The sequence below is a fragment of the Micrasema longulum genome, unplaced genomic scaffold, assembly GCF_059751315.1.
Source record: "Micrasema longulum isolate JH-2025_06_02 unplaced genomic scaffold, ASM5975131v1 h1tg002008l, whole genome shotgun sequence".
Classification (NCBI taxonomy): domain Eukaryota; kingdom Metazoa; phylum Arthropoda; class Insecta; order Trichoptera; family Brachycentridae; genus Micrasema; species Micrasema longulum.
Genome location: NW_028279177.1, coordinates 84,531 through 108,182, shown reverse-complemented (window position 1 = coordinate 108,182; position 23,652 = coordinate 84,531). Strand labels below are relative to the sequence as shown.

At 31.3% G+C, this 23,652-nt stretch overlaps 1 protein-coding gene across 1 annotated transcript in view; it reads left to right on the top strand.

The window, feature by feature from the left end:
- Window positions 1–4,042: 4,042 nt before the first annotated feature.
- CapaR (Capability receptor) overlaps window positions 4,043–23,652 on the top strand; it is a gene marked incomplete at its 3' end in the record, with an annotated part of 100,655 nt that continues 81,045 nt past the window's right edge. Inside the window, exon 1 of the mRNA XM_088238925.1 lies at window positions 4,043–4,149. Within this exon, the coding sequence (XP_088095051.1) occupies window positions 4,043–4,149 (107 nt within the window). The remainder of the gene's footprint in view (window positions 4,150–23,652) is intronic.

The following is a 23,652-nucleotide window of genomic DNA, read 5'->3' as shown; positions in this document are numbered from 1 at the left end:
GGTTGGGTTAAGTTCATTGGAAGAGCGGAGGCAGCGTGGTGACTTGATTGAAACGTTCAAAATCTTAACTGAGCAATATAATGTACCCAAGTTGAAATCAATGTTCACTATGAATGGATACCGCCATCTCAGAGGTCATTCATTGAAACTAAACACAACCTTCTTCTAATCCAACCCCGGGAAGAACTTCCTGACCAACCGAGTTGTGGAGAAATGGAATGTCCTTCTCGAGAAAGTGATTGGTGCCATATCAGTTAATGTGTTAAAAAACCGCCTAGATGCACACATCAATTTATTTATTTATATATACGCCCAATGGGCATTTTCATGGACACATATAAATGTAATGTTCTATGTATAAACATAGAAAATTAGAAAGACTCAATGGTTTGTAGTAGACTTTGTGGGAGTGGAAGCGGGAGAGAGGTGTTTATAATTGAATTTGATTTAGTGATCGTTTGAAAGAAGATAACTTGTTATCAAAAAAATCAAAACTGGTATGTTTGTTGGCAGACCTAAAAATTCTGGGCATAGGAAATTGAAAACCATAGTTAGTTCTATAGTTATCAGTATGAAAGAGTAAGTTTTGTCTGATGTTTCTCGTTGGGATATTTAATTTTATTGAGCTCGGTAGTTCAGGCGCATCAAAGAGTGAGTTGAAAATTTTAAATAGGACCATAAGGTCGGATTTATTTCGACGGTCTTGAAGAGAAGATATATTCAAGGTAGTTTCTAACTTATTATACGTATATAGGTCTCTGGATAACCCCAGCCTCCAGCCTATCTTTCTCAAAAATCGATGTTGAACTGATTCAATATTCTTGATGTGAACATCATTATATGGAGACTAGATAACAGAGGAATACTCTTAATAACCATGTACACTTGACATACACGCATCAGTTTAATAGCTGCTAATGTATTATTATTATTAATAATAATAATAATTTTACACATGAACTGTTTATTTATATTTATTATTATGCACTGAGTACTATGTTGGTATAATACAATGATATTATAACAAAAAAAACTTAAACCTAACACAGCACCAATTACATACACAGCACAATATTACAATTTTGCGTGCCAAAAGGAAGCATTGCCTTGCTTATGAAGGCCTTTGAACTTTTGAACGGGTTAATTTATAATCTCAACATTTTGGAGCGCATAAAATTGTTTGTAATGAGCAACTATTTAAGAACTAGGTAATACAGACCATTTGTCTTTTCAGAATGCAGGACAAATTTATCGTTGATGATGCTTGCGGGGAGAATGATATCTGAATGGAAAGGCGAAACAAACTTAGGTTTAATGTTTTCAAGTGTTCGGTCACGTCCTTCACTAGGGCCCAAAAAACTCTTTTTTTTCGTAACAAAATGAATGACCAGAATCTGATACGAACATCGAATGTTAAGGATCTGGGCGTTAGAATTGTGAGCACTCTGACATTTCATGAACACATAGAAACAATCGGTGGCAATGCATTGAAGATGTTAGGATTTGTTCTGCGTACTGCTAGGGTTTTAAAAAATACCCGCGTACTGAGAACTCTTCACAACTCCTCGGTGCGAAGTAGACTCGAGAGTGGATCGATGATTTGGGGGCCACATGAACTGAAGTACACTCTTATGATAGAGAAAATCCAAAAGAAGTTTCTGAGATATCTCTACATAAAAGAGTGCGGGTATTATCCTTGGCTCTACCCGACCGAGTTTCTCCAGGGTATGATTGTCTGCAGCAGTTTAGAGACTAGAAGGAATGTGTATTTGACTACACATTTTTATCGAATGTTGCGCGGTATGATTGATAATTCTGAGATTATGATGATCATTGGTTTGTATGTTCCTGATAATTACCTAAGATAGCGTCAGCATATATTGTTTCATATTCCGATATACAGGACCAACCTGCCTGTTGGAAGGGCTACCGCTATGCTGAACAACATCGCTCTGTCGGTTGATCTGTTCCATGTATCCGAAGGGGTTTTACGGAGCAGGATTTTCCTACTACTTTGACATGAGTCTCTTTCGTGTATTTTTTTTTCTTTTTTATAATATGTACGTATTGAATATTTGTTTGTAATGTAAATGTTATATTTAAAATAAATTAATTGAATTGAATTGAATCTGTTGAACAGCTTACCGAGAGAGGTGGATCTTTTCCATGCTGGGATTACCAGTTTTAGACCCCTCCTCTATAACTATGTAGAATAATGTGTATCAGCGACTTATTCGTCTTTGTTTACGATTGTTTTTATGGACAATATGTTGGACCTTAAAAATCTTTTGTTCTTTGTTTTTTAGAACATGTTCTTGTAATTACCTAATATTATAATATATAGTGTACATTGTAATTGGCACTAATGCTGTATTCTGCATTTAAATAAATTCATAATACAATTTTCTGATATTGTATTACATGAACCGGGACAATTACATGTTAATTCATATTTTTTTCAAATTTGTTGACCTGATCCTTACAATTAATTAATTTTTGGTCCAAAGATTTTTTATTTTAAAACGATTCTAAAACATTATATTTTTGTAATAAGTGGAAATGTGCCAAGTATTTTAAATTAGTAACTTATATGTACATGTAAGTTTTTATATCATTACAATAGAATTCCATCCAGAATTGTTAATAAATAATTGAAATCAAATAAAACGAATAAATATAATCAAATACGAGTAACTATCTAAATACACGAATTCAACAATAATTGAACGTATGAGGGGGTAAAAGTTTTATGTGACTAAAACAAAAAACTTAGATAAATAGGTACGAAGGTTTTCACGGTCACTGTTATCAATTTGTGTCTTTTTTGGGTGATATCGTGTGTGTTGGATTTGTTCCGATGCTTCGGCTACCATTGCAGGAGCCATCTTCAGGGTGAACTGAGTGTTTTGTAGAAAAAAAGTATGTGTTTAAGTTCTAGTAATTTGTACCGTGTCGCATTTTTGTAGTATGTAGTGCTGGGAACCATGTTGAGTTTAATTTCAGTCCGTCATCTTTGTTTATGTTATTTGGGTGTCTGTGCATTTCAATTGCCTCTTTTATTATTCATGCACCTAAAAAAGAAAAACAATAAATAACAGGGAAATCTGGGATTAATGTTTTAAACACAAGTACGATGGGTAATGAAATAACACCTTCGTTCGCCCTTAAAAATGGTTTTCAGCTACTTTTTGATGGTGCAGTTGGCTTTATGTGAAGGGCTGTACACAAAATCTTCATTATCCCAGAGGTTTTCCCTGAGCACGAATTATGTCGCCTAAAACCTGTACGACCACTGCTTAGAGAAATCTCTCCTTTATCGCACCGAGTGTTCAATATTTTGGAAGAGCGTATTAAGCTCTCAAGGACAAAAACTATTTTCAAGAGAGGAGTTGAAGACTGAATTTTCCTTAGTGGGAGGGATTTGAGTGAGAAACTCCTTGATAATTTTCCGAATGTTTAAGGTTGCTGCTGACCATATTGATGTGCCATTAATTTATTTTTTGAAATTATTATTATCTTTCTGATCCCATATAATATTTTTGGTGATATACTCGTATGTCTGTGTTAATTAATTACTTTTCCCAACTCAACACACGACTTTTAATAAAAAAACTGTTGATAAATAAATTAATAAAAAAATTGATGCCAAAAAGTACATCAACTTGTCTTCAATTATTAGATAAATGTACAGTGTACTCGTAGATAGTCGTAAATATATACTTATAATATATGAATACAATTTGTTTAGGTATATATGAATGTTTATATTTATAAATAGGTCGTAATCTAATGCCCATAATATTTATTTATACGAATTACTTGCAAATGATTTGTAAATGGTTTATATTTAACTGAATTAATTACAAGATTTCCATTACGATGTAATACACAAAACCCTAAATCTAAACTAATATTTATTTTGGTAAAATTTCTGTTCTGGCTTTTGATCGTTTACGATTTGTTAACGAACCAACATTGAGTATTGTTTTGCTTAAAGGTTCAAAGTCTCTTGCTTGAATAATGATTAATGACTAACAATATCATGTTATTTGTTTCAGGTTTGCCAAACGATATAAGCGTCTATTGGCACCAATACCCTTACAGCCTGGGAATAGGATTTTGTAAATTAAGAGCCCTTCTATCAGAAGCGTAAGTGTTTTTATTTTAAATCAATATATTTTAAATGTAACATTTTGAAATAAATTAATAGTACTTCACTAGAAAGCTACTTCATGCATGTATGTTAATTAATAATAAAAGCTGGGTACGATTTACAAAAATTTATGCGCTTCTGAAAGTTTTTAAAAAGATGTTGGTTTGAAACTATTTTTTTATCCACAAATAATTATTTTCTAAAACATATTTTTCACGTTTAAATACGCACATACATATTTAAATACTTAAGTATTCATATATTTCATTATGAAAATTTAAGTGAGGATACAAAATATTTTATGGATTTTTCTTTAGGATGGAGCTTTTATTCATACTTCAAGAGGTTATAAAGCCCACAGGGCCCCGATTACAATGCAACGTTTATTTAAAAGAAGTTAAAAGTAAAATCAAATTTTCTGCACAAAAAATAAAATATACGAGTTTATAGATTTTAACCTGTTTAATTTAAGGCTACCGGCAAATATGTTTTGAATTTTTATACGTGGATATACATTTTTCTACCGAAAATAAGATTTTTCTTTATGGACGATCGAAGATATCTTTTACTCTCCGATTGCAATCGGAGCCAAGTTCAAGAAAATAATGAAATCAGTGAAATTAACGAAATGAACGAAATGAACGAAACGAACGAAACGAACGAAATGAACGAAACGAACGAAACAAACGAAACGAACCAAACGAACGAAACGAACAAAACGAACGAAACGAACGAAACGAACGAAACGAACGAACGAACGAAACGAACGAAACGAACGAAACGTGAAAATATAGTAAAAAACCATAAAAATATATAAATATGTCTATAAAAATATTTTGAAACTCAGTAAAATGCGAAATAAAAACAGAATACATAGTAAGAAACATATTTTAAGTCATAATAAAAAAAAAATTTAAGAACGAAACGAACGAAACGAACGAAATGAACGAAACGAACGAAACGAACGAAACGAACGAAACGAACGAAACGAATGAAACGAATGAAATGAATTAAATGAATTTTTCGCAAAATTAAGAAAAGTTTTTTTTCAATTGATTTATGTTCATGTAAATTACAATAATATATTCATGGCATACATAATACGAAAAAAAAATAGTAATTCAATTTGAATGAGAAAAAATAGTAAAATTAAAATACCCAGTATTCAGAGAAAAAGGAAGCTATGCTCTCTGAGATTTTTTTCAAACATGAACGATGTCGATATCCGAATGGTAATACTATTGGCAGGCTGTTTCTGTAAGTAAGAAGATCAAACAGCTTAAGCCACGTATATCTAACTGTCATTAGGAACATAAATAAAAATACTATACATTACACATAAGTGGATCGTAATATCTCGGATCAATCGGAAAAAATATATATGCAAGATATTACAAAAATGCATATCTTTTTTTCTCTTAACTTCTTACCAATATGAAGTCTGACGGGGACAACCACAGATAGTATCGATACCTCAGAATTTTTTTCTGAACTATTTCCAGCATAACAGAATACTTCAACTCGTGGGGCGCCCAGGGGCTCGATTACGATAGAGATAAAGACGTCATACCTTCACCTTGACGGTAGAGTGGAAGATAAACTCCCTCTAGCAATTATAAAGATATACTACCAACCCCCCTCCCCTTCAAGTTTTGGGTAGGTACATCGATATGAAACAAGGGGAAACGTACGTCACGGTACACATATCTACGCTCTTAAATGACATAGCTTTAGTATGACGTCATGGTTGAAGATAAAAGTCTCCCGACCGACTACAAAGGTATACTACCGATACCTCTACGATCAAGTTTTGATGTAAGTACATCGGTTTATACCAACGGGTATAGAACCCTTCGATACGTTTATCTACGCATTAAGTGTCAAAGTTTTTGGGCCACCGAGATATTTTTCCTTTGATTATGATTTATTAAAATTTTGAATCGTTTTGAATTTGGCTTTTTTTTTCTTAAAAGCCTATTAAAAATGTGAGAGAGAGAGATAAGTAGATTTTGAAGTCGAATTAAATTCCGACATAACTGTCACTTTAATAAAACAAACGCCTAGATGTGAAAATAATGTTGCAAGGTCTGTCCTATTAACAAATAAGACTATCTAGGCGTTAGAAAATTACCATTGTAAAAAAATTATTTAGTCATTATATTTTTTCCATCTGTTTTACTATCTTTCTGAGAGAACGTATCGAGAGCCGGTTTTGTAATCGCTACGTACTATCAGTAGGTAAATGAAGACGATCGTTAAGCATATCGTTTTGGTAATGCTTAAAAGTCATATAAAAATCATGTTCAAGCGAGCATTTTTTGCTAGAATCAGGATTTATTGGAGTTAATAATTGCTTTGAAGTGGGTACTTTTTTATCAAAGTAGCCTATTTAAAATATAAATGAGAACTATTTTTGATGTTTATGACGTAAAGAACAAGGGCTAATTTTTAGCGTTCATTCATTGGCTTATTTCGATCACATGATGTCGATATAGCAAAAAGGTAGAACATACCGAGGTAAGATACAGATAGTACAGAAGTTAAGTATACCGTCTCGATATAGACAGATGAAGATAACGTTCATAATCGAGGCACAGATCAGAGATCCACACTCAAGTTTGCCTCGCACCTTTGAGTTAAAAAGAAGCCTAAGAACACTAGATTTAAGAACACCCCAGCTGTTCGGAGAACCAATCCTAAGATTTTTTTCTTGTAAATTTTTTTGCTCACAATCACACCCACGCTTAAGTCAAACGCATACTGATTTTTAGCCCACACCAAAAACCCCATCTTTTGATGAGCCTTTTGTACGTCATTTTACTTGAAAACTACATTTTTAATCTTTTTTAATAAAATAAAATACGCTATTTTTATCCCCAATGTTTGGAGCCACCTAAAAAATGGTAATTTTACGGAAACAATTAAGTCTGAAATTATTAGAATTTATCCCTCCGGGGGTTGATGTACTAAAAATGTATGTTGGCCGTATAGTGCCTACTCAACCGCGGCTTATAAAGTCAGCTTTATATATGTCAAAAAAAGGAAAAAAAGATTTAAACTAATTTGAATATTTTTCTCAATTTTTGTCAACAAGATTTCTAAACAATATTTTAGGTTTGTAAAAAAATTGGTAGAAAATGACTAGAAATACCGTCTAAGGATTAAATACGACACAGACGGAGAAAATTCATTTTTGAAAAGGTAATAAGGAAGTCTATTAAAATGGACAAAACACATAGACGGACTCACTAAAGTCATCATCAAGGCATCACTACATAGCCTCTTCAACAAAATTAAAGATTTTATACCGAGAAAGGAAAAATTATGATGTACGAAGCTGAGGATGTTGAAGAGCTCGCCCTCTACCTTATGCCCGATACTTTACGGATTTGGGCTTGGAGGGGGAGATTTAGCAAAAAAATTAAAACCCTCGCCTCCCATCAAGTAGACAGGCTCCTAATAGACCGGTAACGTCATCACAAATAACTATCGACGTGCTAATAAGCGACGTGATAACAATTTCTCACCATTATTGTTTATCGTATTCGCGATCACAATGAAACATATAATCCTGCTGCACAATCACATATTTGAATTTCATCGGTGTTAATATGGAAAATATTCCAAAACTGCTATTTTTATTTATCATGCTATTTATTGCATTTAGCCGGCGGCGGCGGTTGGCAAGCCAAATGTCAAAAAAAGCAGCCGCCATAGTGATTGTTATTTAATTTTCACTTTTTGTATAAGATACTCCTTACTTTTTTGCAAATTAAATTTTTAAGTCAACGCCGATTACTTGAAAAAGAACTGTATTTATTTACGAGGAAAAAAAATAACAAACCGACACGAGCGTTGACTTAGAGATTACACACGCGTTATGACTGTGATAACTTAAGCATGTTCATTATTGTTCATTGTGATCGCTCAAATGCTTTGCATGTATTCAAGCGGGTCGATAGTTATTTATGATTGAGCTACTGGGGTAGGAGGGCGAGACCTATTCACGGTGACCCGTCACAATAGATCACAGGACGAAGGAGCTTGTATAGTACTGACCCCCCCCTTAAGAATAAAAATTAGAACAAGACATCCATGGTTATTTCTCTGCAATGTTTTGCATATCCGTTGTTTATTTATTTATTTATTTATTTATTATCATTATATTACATACACAAAATTATAATTTATGTAAAGTTGCTTTGACTGTCTAACTAGGGCTATTTACCCCGTTCTAAAACAGTCAAAAAATATAAAAAACAGTAATCAATTTATAGAAACAGTTATAAAGATACAGGACAAAGTGAAAAACAAAGTAAAAAACGGAGTAAAAACATGGTAAAAAATGTAGTAAAAACATAGTAAAATTGTAGTAAAAACATAGTAAAATTGTAGTAAAAACATAGTAAAATTGTAGTAAAAACATAGTAAAAATGTAGTAAAAACATAGTAAAAAATTTAGTAAAAAAAACGTAGCAATAAAAATAAATTATTAAAACAAAGTAATAAATGCAGTAAAAACATAAAAACAGAATACATAGTAAAAAACATATTTAAAGTCATAATAAAAAAATGAATGTATGTTGTATAGCAAAAAGCGTATTTAAAGAAAGAAAAAAAAAACAGCATATTAAAAAATAAAGTAAAAGGTGTGATAAAAATTTAAAAAAATAAATACATAGTTAAAACAAGTTAAAAAGTCATGAGGATCTTAAAAATTAAATCAGCAAAAAACTAAAAATATATATTAACAATTTAAATTAAAACATGTGTTGGCCATCTAACAGCCGCCATTAACCCCTCAGACTCCCTGCGACCAACTCCCTGTTATATGCAAACATGATTTATATTTTAGAATTATGATCCATTTCTTATCAAATTTTCAGATCCATGTGAATCGGGCGTTTTGCTCAATATCCGCTTTCCTTTGTTTCACCGGAAAAAGTATCCAGGTCATTTTGAATGTAATCATTAATCCTCAGGAAAATGATAGAAAATACCGCAATATTAAATATAGTGGGTAATGTTTTGGAAGGACAATTAAAATTAATGATAGGAAGTATTTATTTTCAAGCTTAATTAAAACGTGATAAATATTCGGAGTGTCATTAGAAATTAATAACGCGTAGGTTTGCTTTATAAGGCAAACGATTTTTAAAAATTCGCTTAAACATAATTTTTATAAATTATTTTTAAAGCTCTAAACTTACAATGTTTAAGTATGTCCAAATGCCTACAGACTAGCTGGATTTCAGTTAAAAATCTAGGAGTACAAATTAATGAACATCTCTGCTGGCGAGCTCATACTAATGAATTAAGCCGCAAAGTATTTTTCAGTCTACACTAACTTCGACGGTTGCAAAAATTCTTACCCATTAATACTAAATGCACCCTTGTACAAGCATTACTACTACCCATTCTAGATTACGCTGATGTTTCCATGACTGATTTAAGTTGTGAGCAACTCGATAAACATAAATGACTTCAGAATACATGCATAAGGTACATTTTTGGTCTTAGGAAATATGACCACATTTCTGATTATCGTAAGTAACTGAAATGGCTTAAAATTAGACAGCGGAGAGACTATCACTCCCTCTCACTTCTGTTCAGTGTACTTCATAGTCCTAACGCTCCTATATACCTGCTTGTAAAATTTCAACGCTTATCAGTTCATGGTTTACCTCTTCGTTCTAATTCTCAAGGCACTCTCTTAATACCCATCCACAATTCCTCTTTCTTCTCTAACTCATATGAGTTAACACTATATATTGTCCATGCGGCTCGACTGTGGAATCATCTCCCATCCACCATCAAAGATGTTACTACATTATCTCTGTTTAAATCACGTCTGAAGAAACACCTCCTTTCTCTTCCTTTTCTTTGTCCTCTTTTCTCTTTTTTCCTTTTTCCTATTGAGTAATGGTTTTGATTTAAGGTAATTTATAAACAAATACGTTTATTTCTATTTTTATATATCTTTAGCTTTTTAATCTTTATTTTCTATTGAATATGTTCTGTAACTTGAATTATAAAAATAAAACTTTTATTTTATTGGTTGGTTGGAAGAAATTGCCATTTGGCAATAAGCCCGCCAATGTACAAATAACATTATGTACAATAAGTTAAATAAATAAAAATTTCCTCTCTAGGGAGTTATTTATATTTAAACTTATTGCAACAGAGAGGAAAACATTTTTGAGAAGCGAATATATAAGAATAACTTCCTAGAGAGGAAATCCAGCCAGTCTGCAAGCATTTGGACATATTCAAACATTGTTGAATTAACTAGTTGGTAAAAGAAGAAGTATAAAAATTGGAAAATTGTTTTCAGGCGTTGCCTAGTAGGTGATTTGGTTCAGCCGGATGAATCTCACCAACATAATAAAGGTTTGCGTTCTTTTACTTCACAAAAGTCAACAGATGGAAACCTTGAGGAAATTTGGATGTTCAAACATGGGCAGAATGGCGAATGTTACACAGTGTGTAAAGTGGCCACTTAAACCAGCCGATGACAGGCCATAAGAGCAAATCATCTTCAGAAGATTGGGTTGGAATAGTTATAATTTGATTGATTAATGTATTTTGTTATTGTATAATTTCTTTAAAATATGTACTTATGTATTTCAAGTAATTAATAATGTGTACAGTACGAGTATATTAATATTTCACACTCGATTTTTTTTAAAAATATTTTTATTTCTAAGCACTCTTTATACCACATATATGTAAATGGCAGAAATGCCGTATATAAATAAATAAATAAATAAATAAGCTGGTAAATACCTAGACTGCCATATTCCCATCTCAAAAATGTTTTCCCTCTCTGTTGAAATAAAGTTTTTTTAAATATCTATTTTACCGACCGAGTTACAGTTATTTCAAAATGTCAATAATATCGTACTACTGTAGAGGCAAAATATAGGTGACTTATTAAAAGTCAATATTTAAAAGAATTTTATATATCGAGAATGTTTGTTTAATTGGTGTCCTGACGAAGAGATCGGTACGTCACGAAACCGGTAGACATGGTGCTTTTCGAAAATATCTTTATAGATTTAAAAAAAGAGAAAACGATTGCTGCCCTTGCGATGGACTCAGCCCTCAGGACGTCCTCCATATATTACTAGATTGTCCTATGTTTGACGCCGAGAGGTTAAACTGCATACAAATGTGCGCATACAGCCAAATTTTCGAAAACCCAGAGGAAGTTATAAAAAATGAAGCTACTGCCGAAAAATACATTGACTTTCTGAAGGCCGTAGTTACAAAAATGAAAAAAGTTAATGAAGAAATTGACTCAGACCCGTGAAAAATACCTATTGTGCAAAATATACATACCAGGAAAAAAAGTTTTGTATGCATAAGCAAAGCAATGAATAACGGGAACAAGAGGGAAAAAAAAACCGGTAGAAATAGAAATGTCGATAAGGGGTTATATACAAATATTTATTAAAATATTTGACCACAAAGTAAATGCTTTAAATATTAACAAATTATTGTTTATTTAAGCAGTTATTGAGTTTAGTTAAATTGAGAGAAAAGTTGAAAAATATGAGCAGTTACAAATTTTTAATTAGAACGAGTACTCGATATTCAAGTACAAATTTTCGCTATTAAATTATCCAATATTTCATTTATGATTTTCTCCTATTTTTATTAAAATATTTGAAATTGGCACGTGATTGTAAAATTCCATTAAAATGCATATATTAAGTTCGTGTGCCAGTTTCGTTCTCCACAGCCAAATTTTGTGAATGTGTGCTTGCATAAAATATAATTGATATAAAGCCAATTACTCAATTGAGTGTTTGGATTTTACCATTTCAGCCCGGATGAAAATTAAAATATAAATATATATATCTTCTTCTTCTATCTGGCACTGTCATTGCCCAGGTAGGCTATTGGAGTCGGCTTTTTTCGTTTTAGGCTGTATAATCTTGGGTGTTGGGTGCCATGTTCGTCCAGGCCGTTTCTTTGTAGATTTTAGAGCATTGATTTATAGGACTTACCCGGAAATTAATGCTCACTGTCATCTGACCTACTGTCGTCCTAAGAATAGAGCAGAAATTGAATCATCCATTTCCTTTGTGTAAAAAATCGATTATTAAAACATGTAAATAACTAATGACAAAAAACTGACACTAGCGGATATCAAATCGATGACAGCCACTCAAAAAATACAAGACCTCAAGACCCCACTAGGAAGTAAAAGGAACACTGGACAATATATTACATATATACATGAGCAGTGCGTCCTGAGTTTGGTCAGCTTCCGTCAGATATTCATACAGTCAATTACAACATGTTGTTTAGGGCTCTGTTACTCAAGTAAAATATCTACACTGTCTCTGTTACTCCATTTATTTGACTTAATTATTTATTTACGGACTTATTTAGTCCATTTAACGAAGGCAAACACATTTTCTCATAATAAGAAGTAATAAATACTCATCAACGCACAAAACTGTTTTTTTTTATCAATCTCCAACTGGAGTAGAAGCTCCCATGCATTAACATACATAATTGTGGGTTTATAGTCTCTCCGCTACAATTCAGTTGCCATTAATGATCAGATATGTGGTCCTTTTCTCTAAGACTAAATAAATACAGTGCGTTCAAACGTTAAATAACCTATGCCAATGTGTTAGTGTCTGTTGGTGGTTTTTTTTAACTGCCATCCCTAAGTACGTCTTTATTTTTTTCTTCTTCTGTTGGTAGTCGGTATTTAACAAAAGCTGTTTGGAAGCGCACTTCTGTGGTCCTTCTAAATTATACTTTTATATATTTGACTAAAACTAAACTAATTTGATTGGATAACCATTTTTATTAAAGGATGAAAATACAAATCACATGTTTTTTTGTCGATTAATGAGAGTCAGAGATAATCAAAATGAACGGAGAATAGTTTTGTAAGTATAAGATACAAATAAAACGATTCCTAAATTCCAAAACCTACTCTCCAAAATTAATCTTAATGTGCCCTTTTGCGTGACAAGAAATAAGTATTTATTCCATCTGCCAGTATGTAGCATTTACTATGCACAACACTCTTTCCGCTATCGTTCTTACTCAAACAATAATGCTTTTTTTTTTCATCTATTGATATATTTAACGTACCACTTAATCTATTTAAAAATAAATTAAGATTTTTTTTTTCTGGCTGCCATACGCTTCCTCTTGCTTTTTAATTGTGCTTACGCTTACACACACCTGAACACTTACTCTCACACAAATACACACACACCTATATACACCCTCTCTCACAAATACACACAATCACACCTTTTGTTGTATCACAATTTAACATGTGTGCTTTTTATTTAGAAACTTCGTTGGTCTGTCTTTAAACCGAATCTTTTTATGTTATCATATTATTGCTGACTATTTCTTTCTGTGAAATAAATAAACAAAATAATCATTGTTTTTCCGTAGATAATGATGCATAGGGCACTGAATTAGTACACCAATCCCACCGTATCTCTATCATTTTTGTTACATGAAGGTAAGATGATCAATCTTTTGCCTTAGGTGCCAGTCTAGGGATAATAAAATATGGTCAATCTAGGACTTAAAAAGATAATGTATATAACATCACATGTGTCCCAGACAATGTAACCATAGTGGCATAGGTAATTCCGAATCATTAGAACATATCTATACTATGTTGATTTCAATTGTTTACCGTTTATTGACTTATATATGTATTCTAAATAAGTATTTTTCTAACTCCTTCTAATTTTAAGATTATTTTAATACAACTTATACGCAAAAATGTACTCCTGTTCTCCACTGCAATAAATGTATGTATTATTATGTATCCTCATGTATTTTCTACTAATATGTATTTTTTTTTTTTTATTTAATTTTTATTTTTCTTTTTCTTCTTAATTAATTTTTATTTTTGCTCCTTTCTTTGTGTAAAATGCATTTCTGTCTTTATATTTAAAAATGCACTTCTGTTCTTTCCACTTTTATACAAATATGTAAAGATGATATTTTTGATATTTTGTTTTTCTTCTAAAAATCATTTATATATTTTTCGCTACTTCTTTGTAAAATACATGTCTGTCTTTATTTGTATATATGTATGAAAAACATGTAAAAGCCTAAAAGACGTTTAAATAAATAAATATTTATCTCAGTTAGTAAACAAAAAGTTTGATTTTTTAAAAATATTTAGGGTAAAATTTCTCAAGCCACGGCGCCCTATACTCTGAAGAACAAACGAGTAAAGCCTTTAAATGTGTCGTGTCAACCATGCCAGGAATCTAACCCAAGACCTCTAGCATGGTAGGAAAATGCACTGACCACTTCACCACAAGACTGACACTTTAGTATAAACAGGATACAAGATATTTTTCGGATCCACAGAAGTTAATTTAGGTATGAAAAGGTCAATGCTTTAACTGATTGAAATATATTGTTATATATTGTTAGAGCAATTTGATCAAATTAAATGTAATGTAGGTGTGAGTAATATTAATATTTTTATTATTATCGTTCCCCAATAAGCATCAAATTATATAAAATGATACACTTGTTTATTGTGTATGCAGATAATTGGTAGAATCCCATATTAACATTTAGTAAAGTGTTTAAAATAAATATCTTTTGTTGGATTTAATTCTACCTTTATTTATTTTAAATATATGTGACGCGTTTCGTCTTGTTAGGACATTATCAAACTAACTTAAATATTTACAAAGTAATGTTTTTATATTTAAAAAAAAGTTCTATTGATTTCAATGATACTGTTATTTTGTATATTTGATGATGTATGAATCTTAATATTTATAATTTTTATTTTAAGTATTTTTAAAGATTTTTTTTTAAATCGTCTTCTTGGAATTATTTATACTTTGTTTTTTTGGATTTTTATTATGTTGCATCACATGTCATTATAATTGAATTGAATCAATTTTACTATGTATTTTTTTTAATTATTATGGTTTGACACGGGCACACCCTAATAAGCCTCATTTTTTTTTTCATAGAGTTTACATTCAATAAAATAAACACATTATTACAATATTAATATATTATAAAGAAAACAAAGTATTAACATATTTTTTGTACCGATAAACTATTCAATAATAGTTTGTCATCATTCAATAATAGTTTTAATTAATAATCAAATAAATGAGTACAGATATAATACTTTATACGTATAAAATAATGAACATTAATTTTTAAACGAGCGTAATATTTGTTAAAAAAATACCTTTTAAAGAAGTTTCCTTATATACTCGTACTAAGGGCCTTACTTATAAATCGGGTATAAAGTTAAGCGTTAAAATAGTGGTAGAATAATGATGGTATAATAAAAAGGGTTACTTATAAACCTCGCATAGAGTTAAACTCGGCTTAAATCTGGGATAGCGACCATAGAAACTTATACCTGCACATTATGTTGTATAACGCTGGAATAAGCACGCGATCTGTCAAAAGTCATGGTAATCAAAATGGATAGTTTATCACATTTTTTTTCAATTTAAAACAATTTCGAAGTCCTAGAACCTTCTCAATGTGATTTAAGTGATTTTTAATAATATCTAAAATGTTTGTATGTTTTTTAATTAATTGTGATAAAAAAAGAAACACGAATAAACTAAAGAACTCGTTTTTACCTTCACCTCTTCTTCCCAATTATTATTTCTTTTTCTAACGGTTTTCTCCGTGTTCTCCAATACACTGCCAGTAGTCTCGATTTGACTTTGACGTTTGCTTGTTGTTGTTATAAAAGTGACTGCGCACGCACACATATCAGTGTTGACTGTTTAAAAAAATGAAGCATTAAATAACCTGTGAACTGTCATTCCAGGTAATAAATATTTTTATAAGAGGGCCTTTTTTATATCGGTTATAAATAGTTAAACAGGGTGTATTTATTTCTTAATGTAAACCTGATATAAGGAAATCTAATAAGTAAGGCCCCAACAATAATTGTTGTTTAATGATAAAGGTGCATAAAAGTGTTAATAGTTTAAAGGGATATTTTACAAGTATGAATTTAATATAAAAATCCTCAATAAAATTATAAACTCTAATAAAAAAACAGAATTTTGGAAAAAAATTGATCGGAACCAGCATGAACACGATCACAATACTAGAGAAAAGAACAAAATTAGACTTCCATTTAGGAAAAAGGCAAAGTCACAAAATTCAATTTTATTTAAAGCAATTAAAAAGTATTACGAAATAGAAAAAAATATTTATGAAGAAAAAAACATATCAAAATTTAAAATAATGGTCAAGACATATGTATGTGATAAACAATTTATAAATTAAATATATTTTCAATGTTATTATTAGAACACACATAACAATATGTATGATATGTGTGCCCTACTTTAAGATTTAAATAATAAATAATAATAATACATGTCAAAAGCTTTTGTCAGGTTACAAAGGCTATTACTATTCTTCTTGTTATATGTATTGCGTTTATTTGTAATAATTCTTTATTTTTTTACATACTGTTTTACCTCTTGTGTTTATAGTAAAAAAATATAAAATATTAAATAAAAAATAAAACATAAAAATAAAATTTAAAAAAAAAACTTTGTTATAATGCCTCTTGTGGTGCAAAAAAACTTTAAAAAAAAATGAAAGCTTATGCTTCGGGTACTGGTCCAAGAACTTCAAAATATTGCAATTAAAAATAATTTGCTGAATTGATATTTTCCGCTGATCATGTCGATAATCGAACCCGGTACCTCAAGCGTGGTAGGCAAACAAAGCGAGTTTCACTTGAGAGCAGCCTTTTCGAGAACGTTGATTTCGAAAATACAATTCTGCTCTCTTTGAGACATTCTGGATATTGACACTCTCAGAGGTGTGTATTTTGCTTTGTTTCAATCTACAGCAACCTATGGAATAGCTGGCTGGGGGGGTTGTGCGGCATCCATTTTTAAGCCGCTCATAATTTCACAGAAATTTTTATTGAGAACAATGTTCCGGCGCCCTCCAATATACCTGTCAGAACAGCTGTTCCAATACATGAAGGTGCTGGATATGAGACAACTGTGCCTAAAAGAAGTACTTACGCATTTCTGGTCAGACAATAAGGAAAGGTCTCAGCAAAATGTCCGTACGAGGTTTTCCCAGAGCACGAATTATGTCATACCCGAAACCCGTACGACTTTTGCTCAGGAACATCTCTCATTTATCGCACCGAGAGTGTTTAATATTTTGGAAGAACGTATTAAGTTCTCAAGGACAAAAAATATTTTCAAGAAAGGAGTTAAGGAATTTGAGTAGGAAACTCCTTTATGATTTTCCGAATGCTTGAGTTTACTGTTTACCATATTGATGTGCTATATACAGGGTGTTCTTTATTTTATTTTATTTTTGCACCACAACAGGCCAGGAAGCCCAATTACAGTGGTGAATTACATGACAGAACACCCAGGCTTGAGAAAAAACACATTTAATTTTTGTGTTCTCACCGGGAATCGAACCCGGAACCTTCCGTCTGTGAGTCAAGCGTCTTGACCACTACACCACAGAGGCCGCCTTTAAACCCTGTCACATCCGAAACCACAATGATCAGTATGGGCAAGAAGACATATTAGCATATTTCAAAAAATATTTAGAACAAAGAAAATTTAAAAAAATAAAATATTTAAAGAAAACAAATGGTTGCTTACTTCTGCAAGGGAGAAGTGAGGGGAGAAGTGAGGGGAGAAGTGAGGGGAGCGCGGCGCAGTATTAGACTCCCCTCTTCCCCCTTCTCGTTTTACCCCTGCAGAAGAAAGCAACCATTATAGCTTTTTTAAATATTTGATTTTTTAAAATTTTATTCGTTCTAAAAAAATATTTTAATGTGCCAATATGTCTTCTTACTCATACTGATCATCGTGGTTTCGGAGGGGACGGGGTTTAAAGAACACCCTGTATATGTTTTAAAAAATATTTTTTATAATTATTTTTTATTTTTCTAATCCTTTATTTGTGGTGATATACTCATGTGTCTGTGTCATATAATTTTCGAACTTTTAGTCCCATGAAGTTGGGACTTATTGTCTCAAATAATGTACAATAAACTTATGTACATAAATAAATAAATTTATTAGTTTTTCTAAATCTATTTCAAATATTTTTGTCGGTATTCGTAGTATGTGATATTTCCCTATTTAACAGGAAGTGTTCTGAAAATAGTTCTACTCAAGTAAATTTGCGTTTGCAGAAAAACGTATACTAAAGCAATATCGTAAAAACCATTGCCGTAAAAGCACTTACACGTTTTATTTTTCGCTCAAATAGTCGTAGAAAATCTGTCGAAACCATTAAATAGAAAAAGCGTACAGAGGTTCCATAAACCCAATGTAGACAAAATGGCTAATGGTCTACACGTATGTATTTCCAAGGAATCTTAAAAAAACATATCTACTTTTTAGTTGAGTACTAAAAATAAAACCTAGGACTTAATTCTGGCAAATGTTCTATCCACGCCCAAGTGGTATTTTTATTTATATCGTAGCCAATAAACGAACGACGAAATTTTCAAGAGCAAAATTTACATAAAATTTTAAAAACGAAATGTATTCCAGTAAATTATATTTTAATAAAGAGGATTCTGTTGCTTAGGAAACGAATGGTAAAAAAAAGTGGTTAAAATGAAAGTTGTTAATTTTAACCAAATATTATATTTATCACCGAGAAAGATTGAAGTCATCAATGTTGAGAAATAAATAATATCAATAATAATCATGGTTTAACAATATTTTGAGTTTGTCCAAATGTTTGTAGACAAAAGACTGGATTTTATCCCCTCGGGAGTCATTAAGATAAACAAATTACAACAGGGATGGAGGATACCTTAAAGAAGGGAATATGAAAGTCTAGGCATTTATAAGGCTTATGACCTGTCATTGGCTAAATGGTACAGTGCGTAAAGTGGCCACTTAAACCAGCCAATAAAAGGTCATAAGCCTGTAAATTCCTTTTATAATTCTTAAAGGTAAGTATTTACAACTCGTTGAAAACGGCCTTCAAAATAAAATATTTCGGTACATTATAAGAACGCAAATATTTATTTATTATTTTTCAAAGACTTTTTCTAACTTCATACAAAAAAACAGATATGATATTATTTTTTTATTTGTTAATACACGTTTATAGTGTTCGACTGTCGAATAATATTATTACTAGAATTTTTGAATAAACAAACCAGCTGTGTGTAGGAAATGGCCCATTTTTAAAAAAAATATATTTCTTTCTTTGCATTTTACAAAAGGTATTCAAAAGTTACAAATACAAAAAAACACTGTTACATAAACACAAAAAAATCCTACAAAAACATGGCATGTTTTCAATAAAATTTTCAATAAAGGTTACTAAAAATAAACAATAACATATTACAACAGAAATGAAGGACATTTAAAAGAAGACAATATATATCTAGGCATCTACATATAGAATATTAAATAGAAATATAGAATATTTAAATATAGGCAGAATGGTGAATGTTACACAGTGAGTAAAGTGGCCACTTAAACCAGCCATTGACAGGTCATAAGCCCTGTAGATGCCTAGACTTCCATATTACCTTCTCCTTAATGTTCTTCATCTCTGTTGTAATAAGTTAATATGAAAGTAAGCATTATTGAGATCTCTTTCTGATCGCGTTTAATCGAGGGAATAAAGCTGCCAAAACTGCTCGCAAAATTTGCACATTGCAATTTGTTGTCAAATTATGACGGATAACCCATTACTAACTTACTTGTTGCTCTTTTTTTTCTCCTCTTGTTTTCTTCATTAGGAAAAAATATTTAAATAACTTATGTTAACGCCTAGTATAGGTACCATATTTTGAACACCAGTAAATCTTGTTTTTGGCAATCTAAAATCTTTCCAGCTTCTTATTGTTGTTGTATGAAATAGAACAAGTTTTTTTGACTCGATAGCTACTCTCAGTCCTAAATAATGAAATCGAGCGGACATCCGCCCTCCACGCCGGACGTATCTACCCTCGATTTTGATTTTCGAAATTTTCACTAGAGCGTCGCACTTGATTTATTTATTTATTATTTATTAACTCCCAAAGGGCTTTTACATACACGGAGGTTATAAACAATTTTCGAATATAAAAATACAATTTAAAATAAAAGAAATATGTACGTAAAAAACAAATGAGAATACTAGAAACTCAATTATTATTTTTAAAAAATCAGAATAATTGGCTCTTGAAGTTTTAAAAAGTTTTAGCAAATACATATATTTCTCGGTCATTAGTGTATTTGTTTCCAAGAGAGTGAGTTCTCTGAAACAGAATTGAACGTAGTTATGCAGAAAGCAGCCAGTCCACAATTTTGGAAAAATGAGATATTGATGTTATCGGGCGCAGGAAGGTCAATTATGTGTTCTGTTAAAAACAGCCAGACCGCTTTCGAACAAAAGACAGTATTAATTACCCTCTGAAAATGGCTTCGATCACAAAAAAAGCATTTCTCAATTCGCAGAAAACACCCACATCTCTAGAAAAATCTTATGGTTTTTCAAAAATCAACTGGTCAAATACATAATTAGATTCTTGTTTGGTAATAAAAAAAACTCATGTATTCATTATTTATCATTTGTTTAAGTCAAAAACATTCCAACTGTTGTTTAGATTTGATAATTCAGTATTTTATTTAATTTTATTTAATTTATTTAATTTCACAACAGGCCAGGAGGCCCAATTACAGTGGTGAATTACATTAAGAACAACGAGGCTTGAGAAAAATCACATTTTGATTTTTGTGTTCCCACCGGGAATCGAACCCGGAACCTTCCGTGCGTGAGTCAAGCGTCTTGATCACTACACCACGGAGGCCGCCAATTCACTCATTTCACAAAAGTGCTATTATCTCAGTTTCATTTTTATATGGCTGGCTTCTTTCTGCATAACTACGTTCAATTGATGTTCGAATTTGACTTAGAAATATAATTATAAGTATCTTAAGCACATTGAAATATATACATTTGACCTAATCAGGAACATCAAAGAACCGGGTTGTTGTCCCGTGGCTAGTGTCTCGGACTCAAGGCTCAAAGGCCCATGGTTCGAATCCCACTCTACTCCAACTTGTTTCCCATTTTCTAAAAGTGAGTCACAATATTTGAGTTTGTCCAAACGTTTGTAGACAAAAGACTGGATTTCATCCCCTGGAGTCATTAAGATTAACAAATTACAACAGGGATGGAGAATACCTTAAATAAGAGAATATGAAAGTCTAGGCATTTACACGGCTTATAACCTGTCATTGGCTAAATGGTACACAGTGTGTAAAGTGGCCACTTAAACCAGTCAATAACAGGCCATAAGCTTTGTAAATGCTTTCAATAATTATTATAGTAAGTTATTTACAACTCGTTAAAAATGGCCCTCAAAATAAAATATTTGGGTAAATTATAAGAAAGCAAATATTTCTTTATTATTTTTAACAAAATAAATAAAATACTTTTACTTTTTATAACTTCATACAAAAAAAACAGATAAGATATTTTTTTTTTTTTGTTAATACACGTTTATTGTGTTCTAGTGTCTAATAATATTATTACTAGAATTTTTAAATAAACAAACCAGCTGTGTGTAAGAAATGGCCCACTTTTTTATTTATTATATTTTTTTCTTTGCATCTTACAACAGGTATCCAAAAGTTACAAATCCATAAAATACTATTACATAAACAACAACAACAACATAAGTAAACATGGAATTGTATTTTGATAAAAACTGTGAATAAATAAATAAATAAACACAAAAAAATCCTACAAAAGCATGGCATGTTTGTGGGTATATATTTCATTTTAATTTTCAAAAAAGGCTACTAAAAATAAACAATAAAAGCTTGTTTTAGAATACATTTTTTTTGACAGTAAAAATGAGAAAATTACCATAAAATATTTTCTTTTAATTAAAAAAATAAGCTTTTTAAATCTGGAAATCGAAACAAATTAAAATAATTAATCTCTATCATTGTCCTTATAAAATGCGTTCAACAGTTTTGGAGCCATGAAAAATGAGTGTCTGTGCCCAAGTCTAGATTTACAATAATGGATGTTAAGTAAACTATTTAATCTTTGACTAGATTTATGAAAATTTTCAGGAAATAAATGTGGGCGCATAATAACATATTTTTTACATTGCTGGCAACAGATTTCTCGTAGCTTCAAAGGTTTAGCTTCCTGAAATAGTAGGTTGTAGGGAAAAGTTAAATTTCACGCTTATAAAATAAGGGTGGATAGACATTTATTACATTATTTAGAATTTACTTAAACTTTATTCACCGGCTATTTTCCTCAACCGGTAAAAATCTAGTAAAATAAAATCTACTGGAGATTAGTCGTCCTTATAGTGTACTGGTTATTGCGTTTGCCCGGCATTAAATAAACAATGAATTATATTGCAATAAATATCAATCCACCTTATATAATTACATTTTTGCCATGGTTGAAAGGGTCAATTGCGTAGATTGGTAGATTTAGAAAAATTAATCGGCAGATTCATTTTCAAACCAGCATTGCGAACCTCTAGATTCATTATTCCCCATTGGTCGGCATGAGGAAAGGGGAGTAGCCAGCGTTCCCAACCTTTAGATTTATTGTCCACCCTAAGGCCGAGCGGTAGAGAAGTGGTAGCAGCAATTGTGTAAAAGTACAATACAGATAAAACCATCTCTGTATGGTACTTTTATTCTGCGATGTTTAAAAATCGGTGGACTTTCAATGGGATTCGGCAGATTGCTCCAGAAATCGGTGGGGTTGGCAACGCTGCAATCATGTGATATCACGCAGTGGGTTTGTGATACGCACGTGAGCAGCAGTCAAATCGCCGTGAACGAACGTTAGTCCTATTTTTCAAAAAAATATTTGTTTACAAAAGATTTGCGTTTTTTTTTAAATTCACATTTACTGCCCCTATCGCTGTCAGAGAAATCTAAGTTTAATTCGTCAATTTGTCTGTCACCCTCAATTTAATTTTCCCATTTCTATGGGTATGTTAGTTCATTAGCTTGTTAGTAAACTGGTAGAAACTCTTTAAACAAATGATGATATACCGTTCAAAAAAGCTAATAAAAATATTTTTTTCAATGGGCGGATCTAAAGACAGGCCACAAGAGCTTTAAAACAGATCCGAGTAAGTGAGAGGGGCTTTTTTTGTAGTTCTACTTCACACGCAGAACTGTATGCTCCATTTGGCTAAGACACGAAATAAGGCTCTTTATTTCTATGGGAAAATATAAACTTATATTTCATACACCAAAACTTAAAATGGAAGGACCATATAGTGAACTAAACGTAATAGAAAATGTAAATACCTTTTTATCAGATTAAGGAATATTTTAAAAATCAATAATTTAAAAATAGCTTATTACTCAATTGTGCAACCTTTGTTACAATATGATATTGTTGGATGAGGTGGTGCATATGTCAATATATTAAACTTTTTCAAAATAGTACAAAGATTAATTATTAAATTAATTTTTAAGAAACCCCCAACATTCAATACG